Source organism: Chelon labrosus (assembly GCF_963514085.1).
Source record: "Chelon labrosus genome assembly, chromosome: 17".
Classification (NCBI taxonomy): Eukaryota; Metazoa; Chordata; class Actinopteri; order Mugiliformes; family Mugilidae; genus Chelon; species Chelon labrosus.
Window position 1 is genome coordinate 4333204 of NC_140350.1, and position 18482 is coordinate 4351685.

The window sequence follows — 18482 nt, forward strand, 5'->3', positions numbered from 1 at the left end:
TCCAAAATGACTGTTTTGAACTGAGTGACTTATCCCAAACTCTATTCAGTTTGAATATACAGAAGGCTGACATGTATGTCTGTCAAAATCCAGCAACATAGGCCTGAGTGAAGAGTGTGCATACACATTTTCTTTGCTCATTTGTCAGTGTTATTGATTTTGCAACATGTGTAAGCGTGACAATAAACTACTAATTTTCCAAGGTTCCCCTGCGTCTGGATCCATGATCGCTCAGTCATACTTGGTCAAACAAGTAAAAGGAAACAGAAAAATGCAAACGTTAACTTGATCATGTTTATTTTTGTGTAAGGCGGTGTTCTACTCTGACAAAACAGTAACAGATTCTCAGGAAGAATCCCCAAGTGTAACACATATGTAACTCTAAAAATAACAAATTAAAAAAAAAAAAAAAAAAAGAGAGAACTGAAAAAGAATACAGACCATTCAGAATATCAGAATACAAATAGCTGAGAATATAAATACAAATTCTTTGACATTTGTTCAATATTACGCTATAAAAAACTACATCATTTGACAGATTAACCTCTGACTGACATATTCACAAGAAAATGACATGGTGAAAATACTAGTTCATCTTTTGACATTTTCATTTTAAATCCAAACAAATCAAACTACTTGTTCATTCCACAAGCTTACAGTAATGCAATTATGGAGTGCATACACTTTAATAGGTTTGCACTTCACAGAAAGTCAAGCTGTTCAAAAAGGGGAAAGAATAAAGTCTATTTTGCTCATCAAACACACTTTTGAGACTATTCTGTACTTAAGCTTTTTTGGTTCCTGAACTCTTTTAAACACATTTTACTGCTTTTAGGCTTTTTCTTCAGTGTCTTAAGTAAAATGGGGTATCTGCATTTGAAGTGTGCTAAACAAATACACCAGCCTTGCCTTGCAAAGCTATCTACAGTATGTAAATGAAATGGCAGCTAAAGTTGACATGCAAGAACTATCAGTCCATCTGTACATTCTCTATTCCTGATAATCCTGTTCTGAGTTCAGGGGAAGAACTATTTTTGAGATTAAGCTAAAAAAAAAGTTGGTTAAAAAAAATGAAAGGCTAAATTTGAATGTCACGATAGGTTAAAAGTAAACCTTACTTGAGCAAAGAGAGGCAGTGAAGAAGCACAAACATAAGCTGACTTTAAAGCATACGCATTCATGTGTTTAGAGGCAACTGGCAAAGCAGGACTTGGTCAGACATGTTTAGCTTTACAATGGAAACCAGGCTGATGAAAACCCACCAAACAAAGTGTGTTACTACCTGGAGACTGAGGCTACACATGGGTATAAACATTCTAGTACATTAATAGCTTAATGAGATGAAACCTGTGAACATTCCCAAAGAATATGAAACAATTACTCCCTTAAATACCCTCAGTGGACAAATTTATGCAAGATGTGTTAAGTACAAAAAGCAACTGTTAATGTGCAAATGCAGAAAAACTGATGCAACATGTCACACTCCACATTTCAAAATTCAATTCCTCTTTCTGTTTATCACAGTGTACAACAACTTTTTAAAGGAATCTGTTGTGCAATTACTCCTTTGGGTGAACATAAAAGCACTCATTGGCACATCTATATTTGATCTTAATTGTATGCTTGAGAGATTCTCAATTAAAGGTTGTCTCGGGAAGATTGTTGCAGGCCACGGGGAAAGCCACATCCCTGGGTGTGATTTCTTCTTTAGACACACCTGTGTTCAGAGGACTCCCTGTGTGGGATACACCTTCCCTACTAGCCACTGGTCTGCCTTGATTATAAGACTGCAAATTAGTGGCAGGCTTACAAAAACCATCATCATCATCAATACCGTCGGATACCTCGTCCATCCTTCCCGAGTAAACAAAGGTGCCATGAGGTAAACAAGAATCTGAAGGAAGGCGACACTGCCGATTGTAAAGTTCTGCGTTCTGCGAAACGAAATCACAACATGCTCTGTCCGACACATTAGAGCAAGCACACTGGGCTTTACTGTTTGAAAAATCACTGCTGGATGAGCTAGAAAATATTTTGCGTTTCACTTGGGTTTGACTGAGACTCTGGAGCTTTTGAGTGATCTCCCCATCGGTATGAGGAAGACTTAAAGCCATTTCTGACCTTGTTTGCCACGATAAGGCCATAATGCTGTTTCCATCTCTAACTTCAGATGCTGACATGGCTACATTCAATTTATAATATGGTGAGGAATCTCTCTCAGAGTTTTTTTCAGTTTGGGGACAGGAAACAATAGCAGCTCGGTTCTCTCTGTACTTTTCAGGCATCTTCAAGTCAAGGCTTTCTCTATCCAAAGACCTACTTCTCCTGTCTAGGGACAATGCACTAGGCATGGACTGACTGACTCTTGTAAGGCCTAGGTGCCTTGGGAGACTAGCAACCGCCCATGTATTACTGATGAGATTCTGTTCGTAGAGGTCTAACATTTGATAATCACATTCAGCAAATGCATCTTTTTGAAGGTAGCTTTCTTCAAACTCCTGATAGGGTGAGGAAATGTCCTCCTCCAGTTCCATGTGAATCTGCTCATCGTATTCGCCCTCATTATGCATATCCACTACATCAAATGTGACTATGGTGGGTAAGGCCTCCATGTTTGAAGTGAAGGCAGAGTTCGTCTCCAAATCGTCCGAGTTGTTGTGCAAGTTACTCAGCATTTGAGCGTGTTTTGTGTAGTCCACAAGCGCTTGTGAGAAACTCACAGTTTGCCCATCATCCAAGTCGTTGCGATCTTCAGACTGAGGATTGATATTTCTGTAAGGTAGAGCCACGGGCTTGTTTTCCTCGAGCTCTTTGGATTCACAAAACGTTTCAAAGTCTGGGTCAGATGTGCCGCCGCACGATAAACCACTGTGCCTTTTCTCACAGTCAGCATTTATGGATTTTGTTCTTTTTTCAGTGGAAGCGAGCACATTTCCCTTTTTGTTAAATATATCCGCTTCTAAATTATTAATATTGGTTGATGCTTGGGGTTTTGAATTCAAATTACAATTTTTATTCACTCCAAGTTCTGGGCGCCCAACTATATTTTCTGGGGATTTACTGCACGTGCTTGGCATCTCTAGAAAATCATGAACTTTGTACAGTTCAGGACTTATTTGCAATCTGCTCATTTCTGGAACAAAGGCAGAATCCGTCACGTCAGGTGCCTCACTTAAATAGTCACACTGCTTTGAAGTGGGTAGCTTTGATTTGTTTTCATAATGTGGACTGATGAGACTCTCATCAGGCGCGAAAAGTTCATAGAGGGCATCGCCACTATAACTGTCCCTGGGTAATCTACCGGTCCTTAATCTGTCAGATTTTTCTTGCCCTTCCTCTGGCGCAGGGGTAGTTGAATCATAGTATCCCTCATCACTGTTTGGAACGGATTCTTGATGTTCACTTTGAGGAGTTAAGACATCAGCAATTGAGGAAGCGTCCATGCCACCAGCCTGCTGGGCACTGCTGCTGTTCAACACGTCTATATTGTGGGAACTAGTCAGCTCGGCAGTTACGTCTGTGTGGTCTGGATTGCAAGTGCAGCAGATTTCGTCTGAAGCAGTATTTCCCCAAAAGTCATGAAGACACGATTCATCCAAATCATCGGGTGACGCCATTTCTTCCCCTCCACCCTGATAGGTAAGATAACAAGAAGCCCTCTTTCCTCCACTTCTGCTCCTTTCTCCAGAAACTGTGCTCTCTGTGATGCTGTCATCTTCTTGATCTGCAATAATATCCCCACAGCCTGTGAGTGAATCAAAGCTCTTTAATGAGGCAACGTCTCCAAAAATCAGGTTCAGCTGATCCGAAGAGCCGGTAGGAGTTTCAGGTTTCAACGCAGGCTCAGACATCGAGTGAAGTTTCAGACAAGGCTCGCTGAGTCCTCTAGAGATCTCCTCACATTCCCTGGAAACTACAGCCATCAAATTCATTTCCTCCAGTTGACCACCACACACCTGATCTACAAGCTCAGATACTGGGTTTTCTTTCTCCACACTCTTCTCTAGTGCCACCACATCAGCATCACTACATTCAGGACCAACAAAAATATCTGATATAACATCTGCAAAATCAGGCACATCTGGTTCAGATCCCAGGCACTCTGTGACAAACTTGTTGGCGTTGTCCTGGACAACAGGCACCTCTTTCTTGCAGGGAGGAGAAGACATTGCGATCATTTCAGTTTTATCCAGTCCAACATTTCTATGGTTTCTGTGATGCTTAAAACTGTGAAAAAAACTTCGCAGACCCCTTTTCTGCCGACCAAGAGTCAGTGATTTCTGGTCGGCAGTGGGGTGAATACATTCACTGTGACAGCTGCTGTGAAGATCTCCAGCAGCGTCCCTCTGGCTGTGGTACTCAAAATCTCCAGCTGAGGCATACCCGCTTCTCAGATTGTCATCATTACTAACCTTACTTAGCCCATCATGCGTTCTGCTTTTACTGATTCCTTTCTTTGAAGACCACTTGTTCTGATTTTTACTCCTGCCTCCAAAGAAACTTGGTAAAATACAGATACTCTTACGAACTCCAAAAAATGTCAGGGCAGTCCTCCTGAATTTTCCAGATTTTTGAGATTTCACTGTCACGTTTGTTGCATCTGGCTGAAACTCCTCCACAATGTCATCAGGGCCACACCGGGAAAGCTGTTCAGCAGCCGACGGGGAATCCTTGGCGTCACTTGGTAGCTCATGTACCTTGCGAGAAGCCATGGCTGCCACATTCACAAAAGCACACGTCTCACAGCCTCAAGACATAATAACTGAGGGTTAAAATTCAGCTGACTGCAGTGGATGTCTCCTTCATCTGATGCGAGTCCTGTGAAGGATGTTGAGACCACAATCATCGATTAGTCACACGACACGGATGTTTATTCTTATTTGCACAAGAGCGCCAAGATGACACTTTCAGTGACATCTTGTAGCTTGCAACAATTTCCTCAAGCCTCGAGTTTGCAAACTGTATTTCACCTTCTTATCTCACTGCAAATATTAGTTTGCCTTGGCATATACTTCAGTAAACCTGTCCTGGAGTTCCCCTTGTTTTCCTTTTGAGCATGTGTTTTTGTATATGTTGCAATCAGAATTTGTGGCATTTGTCTTGATGTCTGTGCTTTTACTCTTGTATGTGCTTTGCCCTATTTTTATGTTTTATACTTGTGTGTTATTTTTCAGCCTTTTTTCGAGACTGTTGGTGGCCAAATTATATCCAAGTAATTCACTTCTTATTAAGAACTTTTAGTGTGAAGAAAAGCCAAATGTAATGTTTATGTAATATTACTGTGTTACAGCTAAGAATGCGTTTAAAAATTAAAATCAAGTGAATCCCATCTGCAGAACTGAATTTAAACTCCTTTATATAGCCAATAAACAGTAAATTAGCACACTTAGTAGTTCGTTTTAATGTACTTTTTATGTTATGTATTTCTATATATCAAAACGTGCACGTTTGTGAGTTAAATATTAAAGGACAATAGGGTACTTTTTTTACTTAATTCTCAAGTCTATACAAATGATTGACTGAAAGTTGGTGAAAGATAACATAAAACCGAAAACTGGATTGAAAGATCATGTGATAAAGCAACAGGCTTAAGATGTAACTAGCTGCAGCTGCAGTGAAGCAATGAAGTAAACAAACTTACCAACTACAGCCGAATTGTTTCTGTCGAACCGAGCTGGCGTTGGTTTCTTGGCCAGGAGGCAAAGTTAGCCCTCGGTGCACGCTAGCTTGGTTAACAGCCTCTGTGTTGTGGTCGCCTCGGGCCCCGGAATAGCTTCACTCAGGTATGGTTTCATTTGTTCCTAGCTACCGTTAGCTAGCTGGCTGGCTGGCTGGCGTGCTTGCTAACAACGTAAACCACACACACCAGTGTGTCTCCTTCAGTTATTAGTAATGTGAGTCTGTCTGTTGCTAGCGGTGGACATAACGTTAAACCACAACGTATGAAGAAGTATGCTGGAAAAATACGTAGTCCAGTCAAACCGGAACAAGCTTATTGTGTGTAGTTTGGCCACGCATGACGAACTGTTCACAAAAGACCCAGCATTTAAAAGCTGGATGATGACTTCCACTCCCGACTTCTTAGGTGATTTTCCCAAATCTCCTTTCCTGACTCCTCGGCGCATGTTAGTGACGCAACATGTGTGTAACACGCAGAACACGTAGCGTATTAGTCATGATAATAAAAAAAGAAAAAAATATATAAATATGGATTTGGATGTTGCTATGCACAGTATCAGTAATCATTTGTAATAATTTATTTTTACCCCATCTATCTCAATAGCGTTCGGTTAATGGTTTGACTTATTTTACGGGTTAGATAATGACGATGATGATGATTATTATCATTATTACTGTTATTATTACATACTGAGCTTTAGGGTAGAGTTGTGAAAGCTCTACATCAGCAAACCTTGCATTTTCAGTATAGTTATATACTCACCTATACTAATTTTATCATTTTGTTTGTTGTGTTTTAAAACAGCAGTTCCAGCAACATTACAAACGCTTATAAAATGCTGTGTGGCTTTATGAAAGCGTCTTTTCATTTTATTCAATTTCTGAAAGTCGGTGTCAGACCTGGAAGACCTTTAAAAAAACGTTCAGGAAGGATCATTTCACCACATAATGAGAGAGAGAAATATATAAAACATTTTATCTTAAAAAAAAAAAAATCTTTACAGCCATAATTATTATACATATATATTTACAATCAGTCTTTAATGCAATGTAACGCCCTTCTCGCAATTTGGTCAAAGCTTATGCTACGGAAAAATCACAGTGAAGAGTGCATGATCAGGCAGTATTTACAATTCAGCTCTACAGAGAGTTCACATAGTTTACGCTGTGCATTCTTGTGTTTCCTCTTTGCAATAGATCATATGACTGCTTATGTATTCTTGCAACTGTATTTTAATACTGCTTTCAAAGTGCTCTTAAATAGTTTTTGGTCCTCTTCATATATTAAAAATCTTAGTTGTTTTGTTTGTCTCGCTGACTTTTTCATCATGTATTTTCCAGTCATGTTTTTGACTGCCGGACATCTGTCCACTCCATTTTGGTGTTTTGAAGTGCCTGAGTCTTCTTCTCGTCCACCTGCACATAATCCACTCTGTGCTCATCAGACAGAAATGGCTTCTGCTAGAGACAGAGAGGGAGAGATGAGGAGACAGTGATGAGGTGTTGTAAAATAAAATAAAAATAACATGGTTCTTGTCTATCCGTACAAACACACAATCCTGTTGCACGCGAGATACTTAAACTACTGCCTCTCCTGAATTTACTGTGGAAATCTTGATGTGCAAATCTTCTCAGTGTCGTGCGTAAAATGTTACATTCATAATGCCATAATAGTACCCTCATGTGTCAGTTCAGTTATGTAAATATTAAGCAAGCTAACTTCTTTTTTCTAACCAAATCATACCTTCTGCACAGGAGAAGGGGAGGCAGAATTGAAATCCAGTGACAAATAATCAAGGTTTGAGTTTCTCATCCAGGGCTGAACTGCTCCATCAAAGGTGAGACCAAAATGCCTTGATTCCTGTCAGAGAAAGAAATAGATGACCACACCGTACAAGCATCCCTGTTGCCATTTAAAGGATCTGAAATACTAAAGGCACATGAGTAATGTCTAGATACACGTGATTGACATGCTTTTCTCAAAGCATTATTCTAAGACACTAAGTAAATATGCACAGTTATATGTAATATGGATAAATATGCACAATTTACAAAGCAAGAATTTTCTACATGCACATTTATAGCTGTGTGAAATTTTCCACTCTTTTTTTATTTATACAAGAGAGTGTCAAATTTAGTTGTCTGAAGTCCAGAATTGCTTTGGCTACACACTGTACTGTACAGCACCGTACATACAGACTGAAATCAACAATAACTCAATGATTTCTGCACACATCATGGATGCTGACATATTTAAATAAGTGATACATGTAAACACAAATCTGCCTGCACAGTTAAGTTGCTATCAAATCCGACATATTTGTATTCATTTATTCATTTTTTAATTATTGGACGGCTTGTAAGTGTAAGCTACATGACAGAAGAAAAATGCAAAGATGAACTAATTTAATGAGCTACACACTGAATATGCTGTACATTACCCATCAGTAATGTCTGTGCTTTAACTAAGGATGCAGAAATTCAGCAACTTTTTATGTTACAATAGTCAGATCTGAATAAAAGACAGGAACCTAATTCTTAATTCCTAAAAGAACCTAATTCTAAAATGTAATTCCCCTTTTAGTCTTTTATACAGAGGAAGTCACAGTGAACTACATATTGTGATATAACTAAATAGAAATCTTACCATTGCAGAGCAGACTGTAAGCTCATCTCTTGACTTGTCACCATTCTCAAGTCTTCGTTCGAGAGGTAAACAGTTGGCTGAAAAGCTTCCGTCACACAAGAGTAAAAAAAAAAAAGATTAAGCATTTAATATCCAAAAGAGGTTTAAAAAAGGCAGCTGGACTTGTAGAGTTTTTTGAGAAGACGTTTCACCACTCATCTGAGTAGCTTCTAGGGGACTTGTGGGAAGTTTGCGGTTTAAATAAGAAACTTCTACTGAAACTTGCTTGTTGTGTAAACAACCAGAAACTGGTGCAGCTAATTTCCAACTTCAGTTCCCTAGAACTGAAGAAGCTACTCGGGTGAGAGGTGAAATGTCTTCTCAAAAAACTCTACAAGTCCAGTTGCCTTTTTAAAACCTTTTTCGGATATACCATGACCTGGATGACTGAGAACCTTCACATACATTAAGCATTTAAGACAGATAATCCAGAAATTATACATACAAAAGCAGACTGTATGTATTACCGAATAAAAGTATGATTTACCTTTTGTTAAGCTCAATCTAAAATCTGATTGTAATTATTATTAGTAGTAGTATGATCGTCTACTGCTGTAAAAGTCTAGGTTGAAACTGTTTCTCCTCACCATGATTCAGTCATTGCTCTGCTCAAAGGAAGATGAGTGGGAAATTCTGTGATTGTAGAAAGGCCTCTCAAGTCAAGAGGTGGGGGTCGAGCTGTGAACAAGGAAAGGACAAAGTTACAGGATTGGTTGTAATTCTGTAATGTGGCACAGAGAGGCAAGTTCAGAGCATTGCCTGTACTGGTATTTCCCATGAATTAGCATGTAACAGTGTGGGCGTATGTACTGTAGATATGGATGAAACTCATCCTCATTTAAATATATCCATAGACACATCTCCAGCTCAGTTTTTCACACAGTGCCAAATATTTAACGTAAGCCAGTCAGGCCGGGTGTGACTCTCACCTCTCCTTAAGCGAGGCTTGAGGTGCCGGTGTATTGGAGGCGGCGCAACATCTCCAGCTTGACACATCAGTGGGCTGAGAGACGAGGAGAGCTCATCACTGCAGTTGGGGTTGGGGAAGCTGAATGCCCTGGGGCTCATGGGGATGTAACCATCCGATGCAAGAGTAGGAACCGAGGGAGAAGGGGAGGCCATGGGGACATATGACTCATCCTGGTAGCTTTGAACTTGTGTGGTATGAAAACAAGGCTGTCAAAAGACAAAGCATCATGAGGCCATTATCAGACAAGTGCACTGCATTGTCATTGTTGTACAGCTGGAACTTTACTTAAATCTTACAGAGGCTTCAAAGACATAGTTTGACATTTTAGGAAATGCAACTCCTCTACATAGGGTAAAAAGAGAGGAAATAGTTGACCTGGCTCTGTCCAGGTAATTATTTATGATTTGTCAGAGGGTTATGTGTTGGACTGTTTTTATTTCTTGGCTGGTTGCGGGGACTTTCCAGTTACACTAAGCTACGTATCTTCCAGCTACAGCCCTGACTCCAGGAAGTTATTAGTCTGGCACAGACAGACTCAATTCTTATCAGAATATGAATCTGGTAACACGCTATTTGGATTTCATTAAGGGGCATGTTTCAGCCAATACAGAGAAACAAATACCAGTGCATGCAATTGGATATAACCAGTCAGAGCCATTTTGCTGCAAACAAATTAAGCTCCACGGCGCTAAGATGCTGAGTATGACAACGCCTCTGTTACTCTTCTGTGTATTACGCCCAAGCGATTTGGTTGGCCTGGCAAAGATCACTGCTGGGGTACAATCAGTTTCCAGTGGAGCAACTCCAGACCATCTTCCCGCCTCAGCAATTTTGGGGCGGGGTAACTGGGACTGGCTTCCAGGCTAGGGAGTTACAAGATTCAGCCCAAAATGGTCTGCTGGCTACATAACCTCTCTAACTCTCCTGTCTAACTCTCATAAAAAAAGCAGAATATCGAATATATAGAATAGATAAATATGGAAAAATGTTCAGTGTTTTTGTTATTGCTGTCTGCCGTTGAGGCTCCTCTTACCAAATTAACACTTTGCCTCCGGTTCCTCATCAATCTGGCATCAGCTTCTCCTAAAAATAAGAATTAAAAATGACACAGGTTTACTTTTTCAAACATTACAATACGTTGTTGTAGATATATGCAGCCTTGTCCTAATAACACCAGGTTGTTGGGTGTCAGATGCTGTAGTGTTTATGCTGTGGTAATGCTTTCATTTTGAGGATGTACCTATTCTGAAATGGTCCAGGCTTGAAAGCGATGTCCTCCGGGGAAATAATGCAGCGCTGCTGGAGAAGTGCCTTGCACTCATTGCTCTCTGCATGTGAGCTCCTTCATCACTTAAATGCTGCTCTGACAGGTGATTAGGCTTGGGTGGAAGTGGAGGGGGTGTTAGTCCATCGCCTGTTGCCTCAAACGGCACGGAAGGATAAGGTTTGTCAAACTTGAAGACACTTTTGGTACCGGGAAGTATTGGCGAAGAAGAGGATGATGGTAAAGCTATGGAGGCGCATGGGGCGCTGAAGGGAGGGTTAGTCAACCTTCCATGGGGGAAAAGAGATGGGCTTGGACTAGTGTGAGAGACGGAGGAGGTCGAGGAATCAGTGCAAAAGTCCTTGACAGCATCGTCTGATGACTTCTGCTCCAGAGAGATCTCAGAGTTTGAAAAGCTGTCCCGTCTACAGATACGGAAAAAATGAAAACATTGTATTTGGTAAACATGGACTGCTCCTATCATTTCACTGTGTGTTTAAATATTTCAGTATTGTACACACCTAATAGTGCTTACACTCCCCGTCTCACACTGTGAGAGAAAGAGGTAGTCTGGTGGATAACTGGTGTCCGGCTGGCTCGCTACAGATGCTCGGTCAGAGCTGTCAGGTGTCAGCTGAAGGGAGGTTGGGGTGAGAGGAAAGCCTTCCTCCGAGCTCTCTGTTGAGAACAAGCAGACAGAATCACAGATAATGGAGTTTCTGAAGGCCAGCTTAAGCAGGCAAACTACACACACACACACATTGGTTCTTCCTAGTCTGTTTTCACTTTACACACGCCGTAAATGAAGCAGGTGAATTTGAAAAGAGGAGTTTTTTATTCAGTATTTTTTTCGTTGGCACATTAAAAGGAGACATATTTGAGACCTGTTCCTTCTTCTGTTTATATATTCTCTCCCTGTTTTAGTCAGCCTGGCCCTCATTCAGACATTCATTTCATTCCATTTCACTCAAGGCCACTGAGTCAAGGCTGTCCCTGAAGATGATGCATTTAAAAAAAAAATCCAGTAGACTTTGCATGTTCTCATAAAACATTTACTATCTTTAAAAGATGTTTTTGTTCCCTTGTGGGCTTTTATATTGCTTTGAAAAAGTTATGAGATGCTGGCCCATGGAACTCTTGAGATCCAGGAAGGATCTACTTCTGCTGTCCTACATTCTTGGAAAAACAGAACACAAACTTTGACTACTTGTGTGGGTTTCTCTGAGCACATAGGATTTACAGTAAGACACGGGGCAGCATATCAGCAGCTGTGTGCCGTTGCTCTATCTCCTTCATGCAGATGACGGTGTTCTAACAGCCACATCTTGAAGTCTCCTTTAAAATCTAACAAAACCCCAAAGCAAGGAAGTGATAGAAATGTTATTATTTATCTATTCGTTTTAATGTGACGTGAACTTGATAACGTCTTGTTGATCAGCTCTTATCTCTTCTGATACAGCATTAGACTGTGTGACATGAAGCATGTAGAGCGACAACATTTTTAACTGCTGCTAAACATCTTCTGTACAGACAACACTCAGATTCCCGATAAAATGCGAGGTCACGTCTTGTCCTCCAGTCCTCAAACCGCGAGCGCTGCTTGACTGGAGCGCTCATCGAAATTTATTTCTACTCCAGAGTGGTGTCAAAAACTTGGTGTTTATACATTTGTGTATATTTGTAGGATTGTGAGAGCGCAGTATTTCCTTGTTGTTGCCGCTGTGGAAAAGAACCAGATATGATTTGTATCGAGTGTTTTTAACCACAATCTGATGACGTGCAATTGTGTGTGGGTTTTGGAGCGCAGTTAAAGAGAAATCGCTTGGTTGGTCGACCAGAAATGGACCACAACTTTTCTGAATGCACAAAAACAGTTGCACGTGTTCAGACTTTTTTGGCTAGTCTAATGTTTTTGAAACCCACCACTCCAACCATAACTGACTATTTACAAGGTTTATAGTTTACTTTTGCCAATCATCCTTTTCTATCTCAGATTTTCGTTTTTTAAACTTAGATGAAATAAACAAAAGGTACTATTTACTTATACTACTAAGTTTTGTGTGTCATTTTATGAACGTTGGAAACTGATATCTTTTGGGTTTACAAAAAGAGTGGGTTGTCTGGAAATTAGCTTGATTTAGTTCCTCAGTTGAAGATGCAGTTTGGACATGTCTGAAGCAAAATACACCAACTATAAACTTTTGGACTTTAATTCTGTATCCGCGTTTGATGTTTGAAACCTGACTAGCGTGTGAAACTTTTACCAAAAGCCATAAAGCACCATACATATTACCAGTGACCTTATAAAGCGTGCTTCTCAGTTCACCACACATCCTGTGTGGGCTCAGGTGACACCCATTTCATTTGGACCAGTAGTCCAAATCTACGATGCTATTTTCCATGAGACAGGTGTATTTCAGAACTAAAAATCTTGCCAAGTACAGCTTTAACACGGCCACTTTTCAATTTCAGAATACCATTGTAGGAATTTGAGGTCTAACTTTCACACACTGGAAGATAAACTCCCCCCAAAACAAATAAGATTGTCTTTAGAGCCAATGCTTAGTTTGTCTTTTCTGGGAAAAGAAAAACAGCGAACTCTGTGCAAGACAGCTTGCAATGCAAGAACTCATTCTAAGGCAACAAAACACTGTGATTCTTATTTTCAGATGATTATGCCCTGGATCTATATCTATGTGTTTACCTGCATCATCCAGGCTCCCAAATTGACAAATCTGACTGATGCTACTGATCCAGCTTTTCATCTCCTCCTCAGTTTTGGCCACCAGGTAAAAGATGCGAGATGTAGTCTTGACCACAAAGAGGTGCTTCCCGTGGAAGTCTCGCTTTATGCGCAGTTGCCCATTCAGCATCTCAACCTCGCACTCTCTCAGGTCGATGGTGCGGATCGGCTTCTTGGAGTTCTTGCTTTGGTAGTATTCCAGCACATCAGGATTACCGCTCATGCGACCTCTTCTGAGTACAAACCAACGTTTCCTCCACGCCTGTAGGTGAAAGGAGCAAACAGTTTGTCCGGGCTTTAATTTTACATTTTAAACTTATATCTCACAATTATTCATTTTAAGCACAGTGATTCATTATTCTGTCTGCCGCATCTCCCTTTTTCCCCACCGCTGTGCTTTGTTAGTCACAACCAGTCATGAGAATAAGATCATAGCTCCCATTCACAACAGCTAACTTTGCAACTTTAGTTTTTTGCTTTTGTTATGGTCAGCATAAGAGGAACCTCAGCTCCAATTTCCCAGAAGTACAAAGAAGGGGAAGTTCACTGTATTTAGCAGAAAATGCCTGACACAACGAAAGAGGTATTTATACAGTACATGGTCACTGCTTTAAACTGACAACTTAACGCTGAAACTGTACCGAAAGGTATTTATAGCGACGAAGATTTACTCGCAATAAGAAGTGTCTGAGCCCTCGCTTCAAAGAAAGTGCCATCACAGACATCAAGGTGTCAAATTTAAACTATAATGCAAAGGCATTGTAATGTCACACTTTGTGTCTCTGTGTGCATTGGTGGGGCTGAGCCGCCTTTCCTGATAGATTTGAGGTGTTATTTTTTTTTTTTTTTTTTTTTTTTTTGCATGTGGGTACTCTCCTCCAGTCAGTTGGTAAGTTATGTGTTCATACCAGGAAATGGTTAGACAAGCCACACTTTCTGTCAAGTTTAAGAGGAAACCGTAACTAGACAGGTGGCAATTTGATCCCATAGATGTCCCAAATATGAGAATTATTTTTGTGCTCTGAAAAATAAATGTCTTTGTATATCCAGGCCCATCTATTATAATTAGCCTTTGAATATAAAAACTGAATAATGTTTGTTGTTTATTTCAATACAATCTATTTATATTAACTGCAGGTTAAGGCCTGTGTGTTCTGGACTCCACCTATATATGATCAATTAAAACTCCTGGCTGTCTACTGTTGATCTGACACTCACAAATAAGCCTGTTCATGTTTTTCCAGGCTGTTCAACCGCATCTCATCACCTTCGTCATTAGACCGAGTTTGCTTGCCTGTCATCATGTGACCTCAGTATGAAACTCTGGTCACATGACGGCAGGTGGTCAGTTGTGATGACAACAATGAAAACGGGTATGTAAACAAAATTTGGGTTGATATGTTTTTTGTGTTTTTTTTGTGGTAAAGAGTTTGCACTCAAGGTTTATATTTATAGCACAATAGATTATTTCGCAGCTTAAGTTTAAAAGCTGGAACTCGATTTGAGTGTTCCAGTAAGCCAGATGGCCAAACCTCAAGCAGCTAAATGGCGTCAAGCCATATTTAATAGTCTTTTTTTGTTGTTGTATTATGTGTACAGCTCTACCTAGGTACTGACTGTTGCAGGCCATAATGTCTTCAAAGGCCAATATACACTCATCCTCCAGTTCATTATGTATACTAGTGAAAATAAATGCAGTCTAATGTAAATTTCCTGCTCTAAATATTATCTCCATGAAAGTTATGGTATTGAGATTTGTTTAAAACAACTGAGAGATCTTGTTGTGTTTCCATTTAGGAGGCTGTGGTTTGTAGCACTGTTGAATTGTATTGTGTTGTACCGACACATATTTCTATTATTCTGACAACCTCATTTGGGTCAAGGTTAAATAACACAAACACTTTTGTATTTAATTTAACAGCACCACAAACTACATCCTCCAAAGTAATGAACCAGTTGAATTACCACCCTTTGTACGTTGTTTCAACATAAACTGAACAAAGGCTGTTATGTTAGAGCGCATCCTTTTTTTTTTACCTGCAATGTTTTTTCAAGTAAATGTATGAACAATTTCCATATGTGCTGAAAGCAATGCTGACTAGGGAATATTAGATATGCATAAACAGTGACTAATCAGTCTGTGAGGTTTCAGTGTGTTCCCATTTGAGTGGGCCTTCATGATAAAACATCTTATCTTAGAAATTAAAAGTCTTGAACCAGACACTGTGGGTCTCGTTCGTTGCAAGAAGGAACGCTGCCACAGGTCCTTCATCCCAACCGCCGTCTGGCTGCGCAACGCCAGCCTGAGTCAACACTAACCCACACGTTAGACTTGGCCTCGTTTTTGGTTTCTACAGTCAGTTTTTGCACAATTAAATCTGCTTTTTGCACTGCCTTATGTTGCATGAACCACTACCTCACCATCTTATAGTTTTATAGTTTTAGCAATTATTTATTTGTAAAGTTTCCACCACCACACTGTACATACAGAATTTCTTCATATTTCTACTTTTCTGTATATATTTTTCAGAGTGTTGTTATTTTTTGTATATATTTTTCAAATTTGGTATTGTTTTTTGTAATTTTCCTGTAAAATTCCGCGCAACTGTGACAAGGTAATTTCCCATACGTGGGATGAATAAACAATGTCTCATGTCTTTAAATGACAGGTAATATTTATATGACCTGCAATGCATTAAACAACTGATACATCTATGTGTGTACCTCAATAAATGAAATACTAATTTATATATGGTGGCAGAAAGTGAGGCTGTTGTGTTGTCAGGGACATCAGAAAGTATTTGAATAGTTTCTGAGCAACACAACAACTAAACATCTTTCTGCACCACTGCATTGGCATCAGTACTGCTGGAACATCACATACAAAGATAATTTTAACCAAGATTATTAAAAATTTCCCTATGGTCATAAGCCAGCGCCTGACATTTGAATGAGGCAAACAGTGTATCTGTCTTTAACTATGTGAAGAGAAAAACCCCATCATCAACATCATTTGCATAGCTATAATAAGTTTCTGTTTCCCGCCCCGAACCTCCAACAACACTCACACACACCTCCACCCACCCTTTCCTTGCACTGCTGTTGACAAATGGACCTCATGTATTCGTTCGTTGGCTCGCTCAGAGGAAGTGCAAACAGCCATCATCAAGCTGGACTATTTCTGCTTGTCGCTTAAGTGTCTGACTGCCGCTGACATTACTTCCCATGTTTCACAATACACAAACACATACACACAGAGCAGAGCGAGTGGCCAGACCAACATCATCACATGACCCCAACAACCACAGAACAGTAAAGGCTGGATGCTGTTTATGTCAGTTATTATATACATACATTTAAGAGCCCTATCCATGTTTGTGTGGAGTACATCTGTAGTTAGCAATCTATTGCTATTATCATAACACACTACGGCTATGAAGTGCCACAACACAGAAAAGTAAGGCTTTAAAATAGAAATGAGGAAGACGATATGAAGGATGTTACAGCTGGGTTTAACACCAGAATTCACACAATCCGGTATGTCTCTAAATCCTCATTCCTCATCATAACATACACTCACACACACAAGCACAAGGCGCAGCAGCTCAACCTGTCATTCCCCCTCCTCGCAGAGGACAAAGACAAGTGTCCGACGTGTAGTCCTACTCACAAATCTCTTTAGTTTTTTCTCCGGGGGGGATTTAATGAGCCAGCCAGTCCAGACCACATCCCCAGCACTCATCTTGACTGCAGAGCGTGTCGTCCTCACGGCTGCTGGCCCTGCTGCTGCTGCTGCTGCTGCTGTTGCTGCTGCTGCTGTGAAACTGAGAGTGCTGTGAAGCATATCCTGTGTTCTAGTATTCAGCTCAGCCACTCCAAAAGGAGGAAGTAAAGAAATTGATCACACTGACAGAGAGAGAGAGAGAGAGGGAGAGAGAGAGAGAGAGAGAGAGAGAGAGAGAGAGAGTGAGAGAGAGAGAGAGAGAATTATGTCTTTAGTGGATGGAGTCTGCTGGATTGAGGGGGAGTTAGTGTAGAGAAAAATATTACGCATAATAAGGACTGACATTCACTGACTTGGTAACATGTGTCCATGTCCCGTGCTGTTTTAAGATCCTTGGTGCACACGTTACACGTTGCTGTTGACATGTTTGTTTCTGTGTTCAGCCATTGTGGTTTCAGAACTCTGCAGAAATAAGAAGTGGTTTTAACCGATTGAAACATCAAGCCATTGCACTACTTGGTAAGGACACGGCGTTAATAGTAGTGGCATTACTCCTCTTATGTATTAGTTGACTTTTCCTCCAGTCCTCCGCCCTTGCCCACAGTCAGTAATGTAAATTGTGATTACCTAGGCAACTAAACGGGTTTCTAAAGTTAAATCTCTTGGCTTATAGTAGATTCCCACTTTATATTTGGAGAACATGTTGTAAGAGGGGTTGCAAAAGCAAACATACAAACATTTAGGCTCATCTGAGCTAATTCTCTCTAACAACAGTTAGCATGCACTGCTCTCTACCAACAATGTTCATATTTTTCATGATCTGTATATTATAACCTATTCACATGCTTCTATGCAATGTTGCACATTCTTAATTATACATATCCTATAACATCTTTTTGGACATTACTCCCACAGTCCCGCCATTTAGATTCTGTCCATATTCTGTAAATGTCTTGTCAACAACCTGTCAACACTCTACATTCTGTACATAACACACACTGTAAAATACACCAACTGTGAAGACACAGAAAGACAGCACCACTTAGCTCTAGTACTGTCACCTATGTACATACATCTGTAAATGATGCCTTCTTTGCACTTTCCCTTTTTATTTTTACTGCCCTGTCTGTATGCTGTTGCAAACTGCAATTTCCCCATTGCGAGACAAATAAAGTTTTTTTGTTGTATGCAACGTTACATTTTTGTTTACATGAAACTGGTTGTGTAACTTTCTAGCTACAAGCGCCTTCTGCAGCGATCAAGTCTCTTAATATGATGTATAACCCCGATATGCATATGTCGTATAGGACAAGACAAGATCACTAAATTTGCTAATATGAAAATTGCCTATATAACCAGGCTACCCGGTTAAAGCAGCATTTTAACAGGTATCAGTCATCATGAATAATCTAGTGT

General features: G+C 40.1%; 2 protein-coding genes across 4 annotated transcripts; both read right to left on the reverse strand.

Moving 5' to 3' along the window:
• Positions 1–142: 142 nt before the first annotated feature.
• LOC311502723 (APC membrane recruitment protein 1-like) lies at positions 143–6367 on the reverse strand. The gene is made up of 2 exons (XM_084565073.1): positions 5642–6367; positions 143–4818 (listed from the first exon to the last, which is right to left on the reverse strand). The coding sequence occupies exon 2, from the start codon at positions 4710–4712 to the stop codon at positions 1635–1637; it is 3078 nt and encodes a 1025-aa protein (XP_084421199.1). The 5' UTR covers positions 4713–4818; positions 5642–6367; the 3' UTR covers positions 143–1634.
• Positions 6368–6435: 68 nt separating this feature from the next.
• Positions 6436–17385, reverse strand: gab3 (GRB2 associated binding protein 3). Of its 3 annotated transcripts, none has more exons than XM_084565075.1 (10): positions 17013–17385; positions 13304–13604; positions 11121–11277; positions 10576–11024; positions 10369–10418; positions 9295–9541; positions 8953–9043; positions 8327–8411; positions 7424–7540; positions 6436–7137 (listed from the first exon to the last, which is right to left on the reverse strand). In XM_084565075.1, the coding sequence occupies exons 1-10, from the start codon at positions 17184–17186 to the stop codon at positions 7021–7023; spliced, it is 1788 nt and encodes a 595-aa protein (XP_084421201.1). In that variant the 5' UTR covers positions 17187–17385; the 3' UTR covers positions 6436–7020. The 3 variants fall into 3 exon arrangements, with proteins under 3 accessions (XP_084421201.1, XP_084421200.1, XP_084421202.1); XM_084565074.1 differs by having other exon boundaries at positions 6436–7140; XM_084565076.1 differs by having other exon boundaries at positions 6436–7140; positions 16427–17155.
• Between the last annotated feature and the right edge of the window lie 1097 nt (positions 17386–18482).

Coding starts and splice junctions, on each gene's coding strand:
- LOC311502723 (XM_084565073.1), bottom strand. CDS start 4,712: ATGGCTTCTCGCAAGGTACATGAGCTACCAAGTGACGCCAAGGATTCC.
- gab3 (XM_084565074.1), bottom strand. CDS start 17,186: ATGCTTCACAGCACTCTCAGTTTCACAGCAGCAGCAGCAACAGCAGCA. Junction 8,412..8,952: donor AGAGCAATGACTGAATCATG/GTGAGGAGAAAC, acceptor GTGTGACGGAAG/CTTTTCAGCCAACTGTTTAC. Junction 7,541..8,326: donor TTACAGTCTGCTCTGCAATG/GTAAGATTTCTA, acceptor TTTCTCTGACAG/GAATCAAGGCATTTTGGTCT.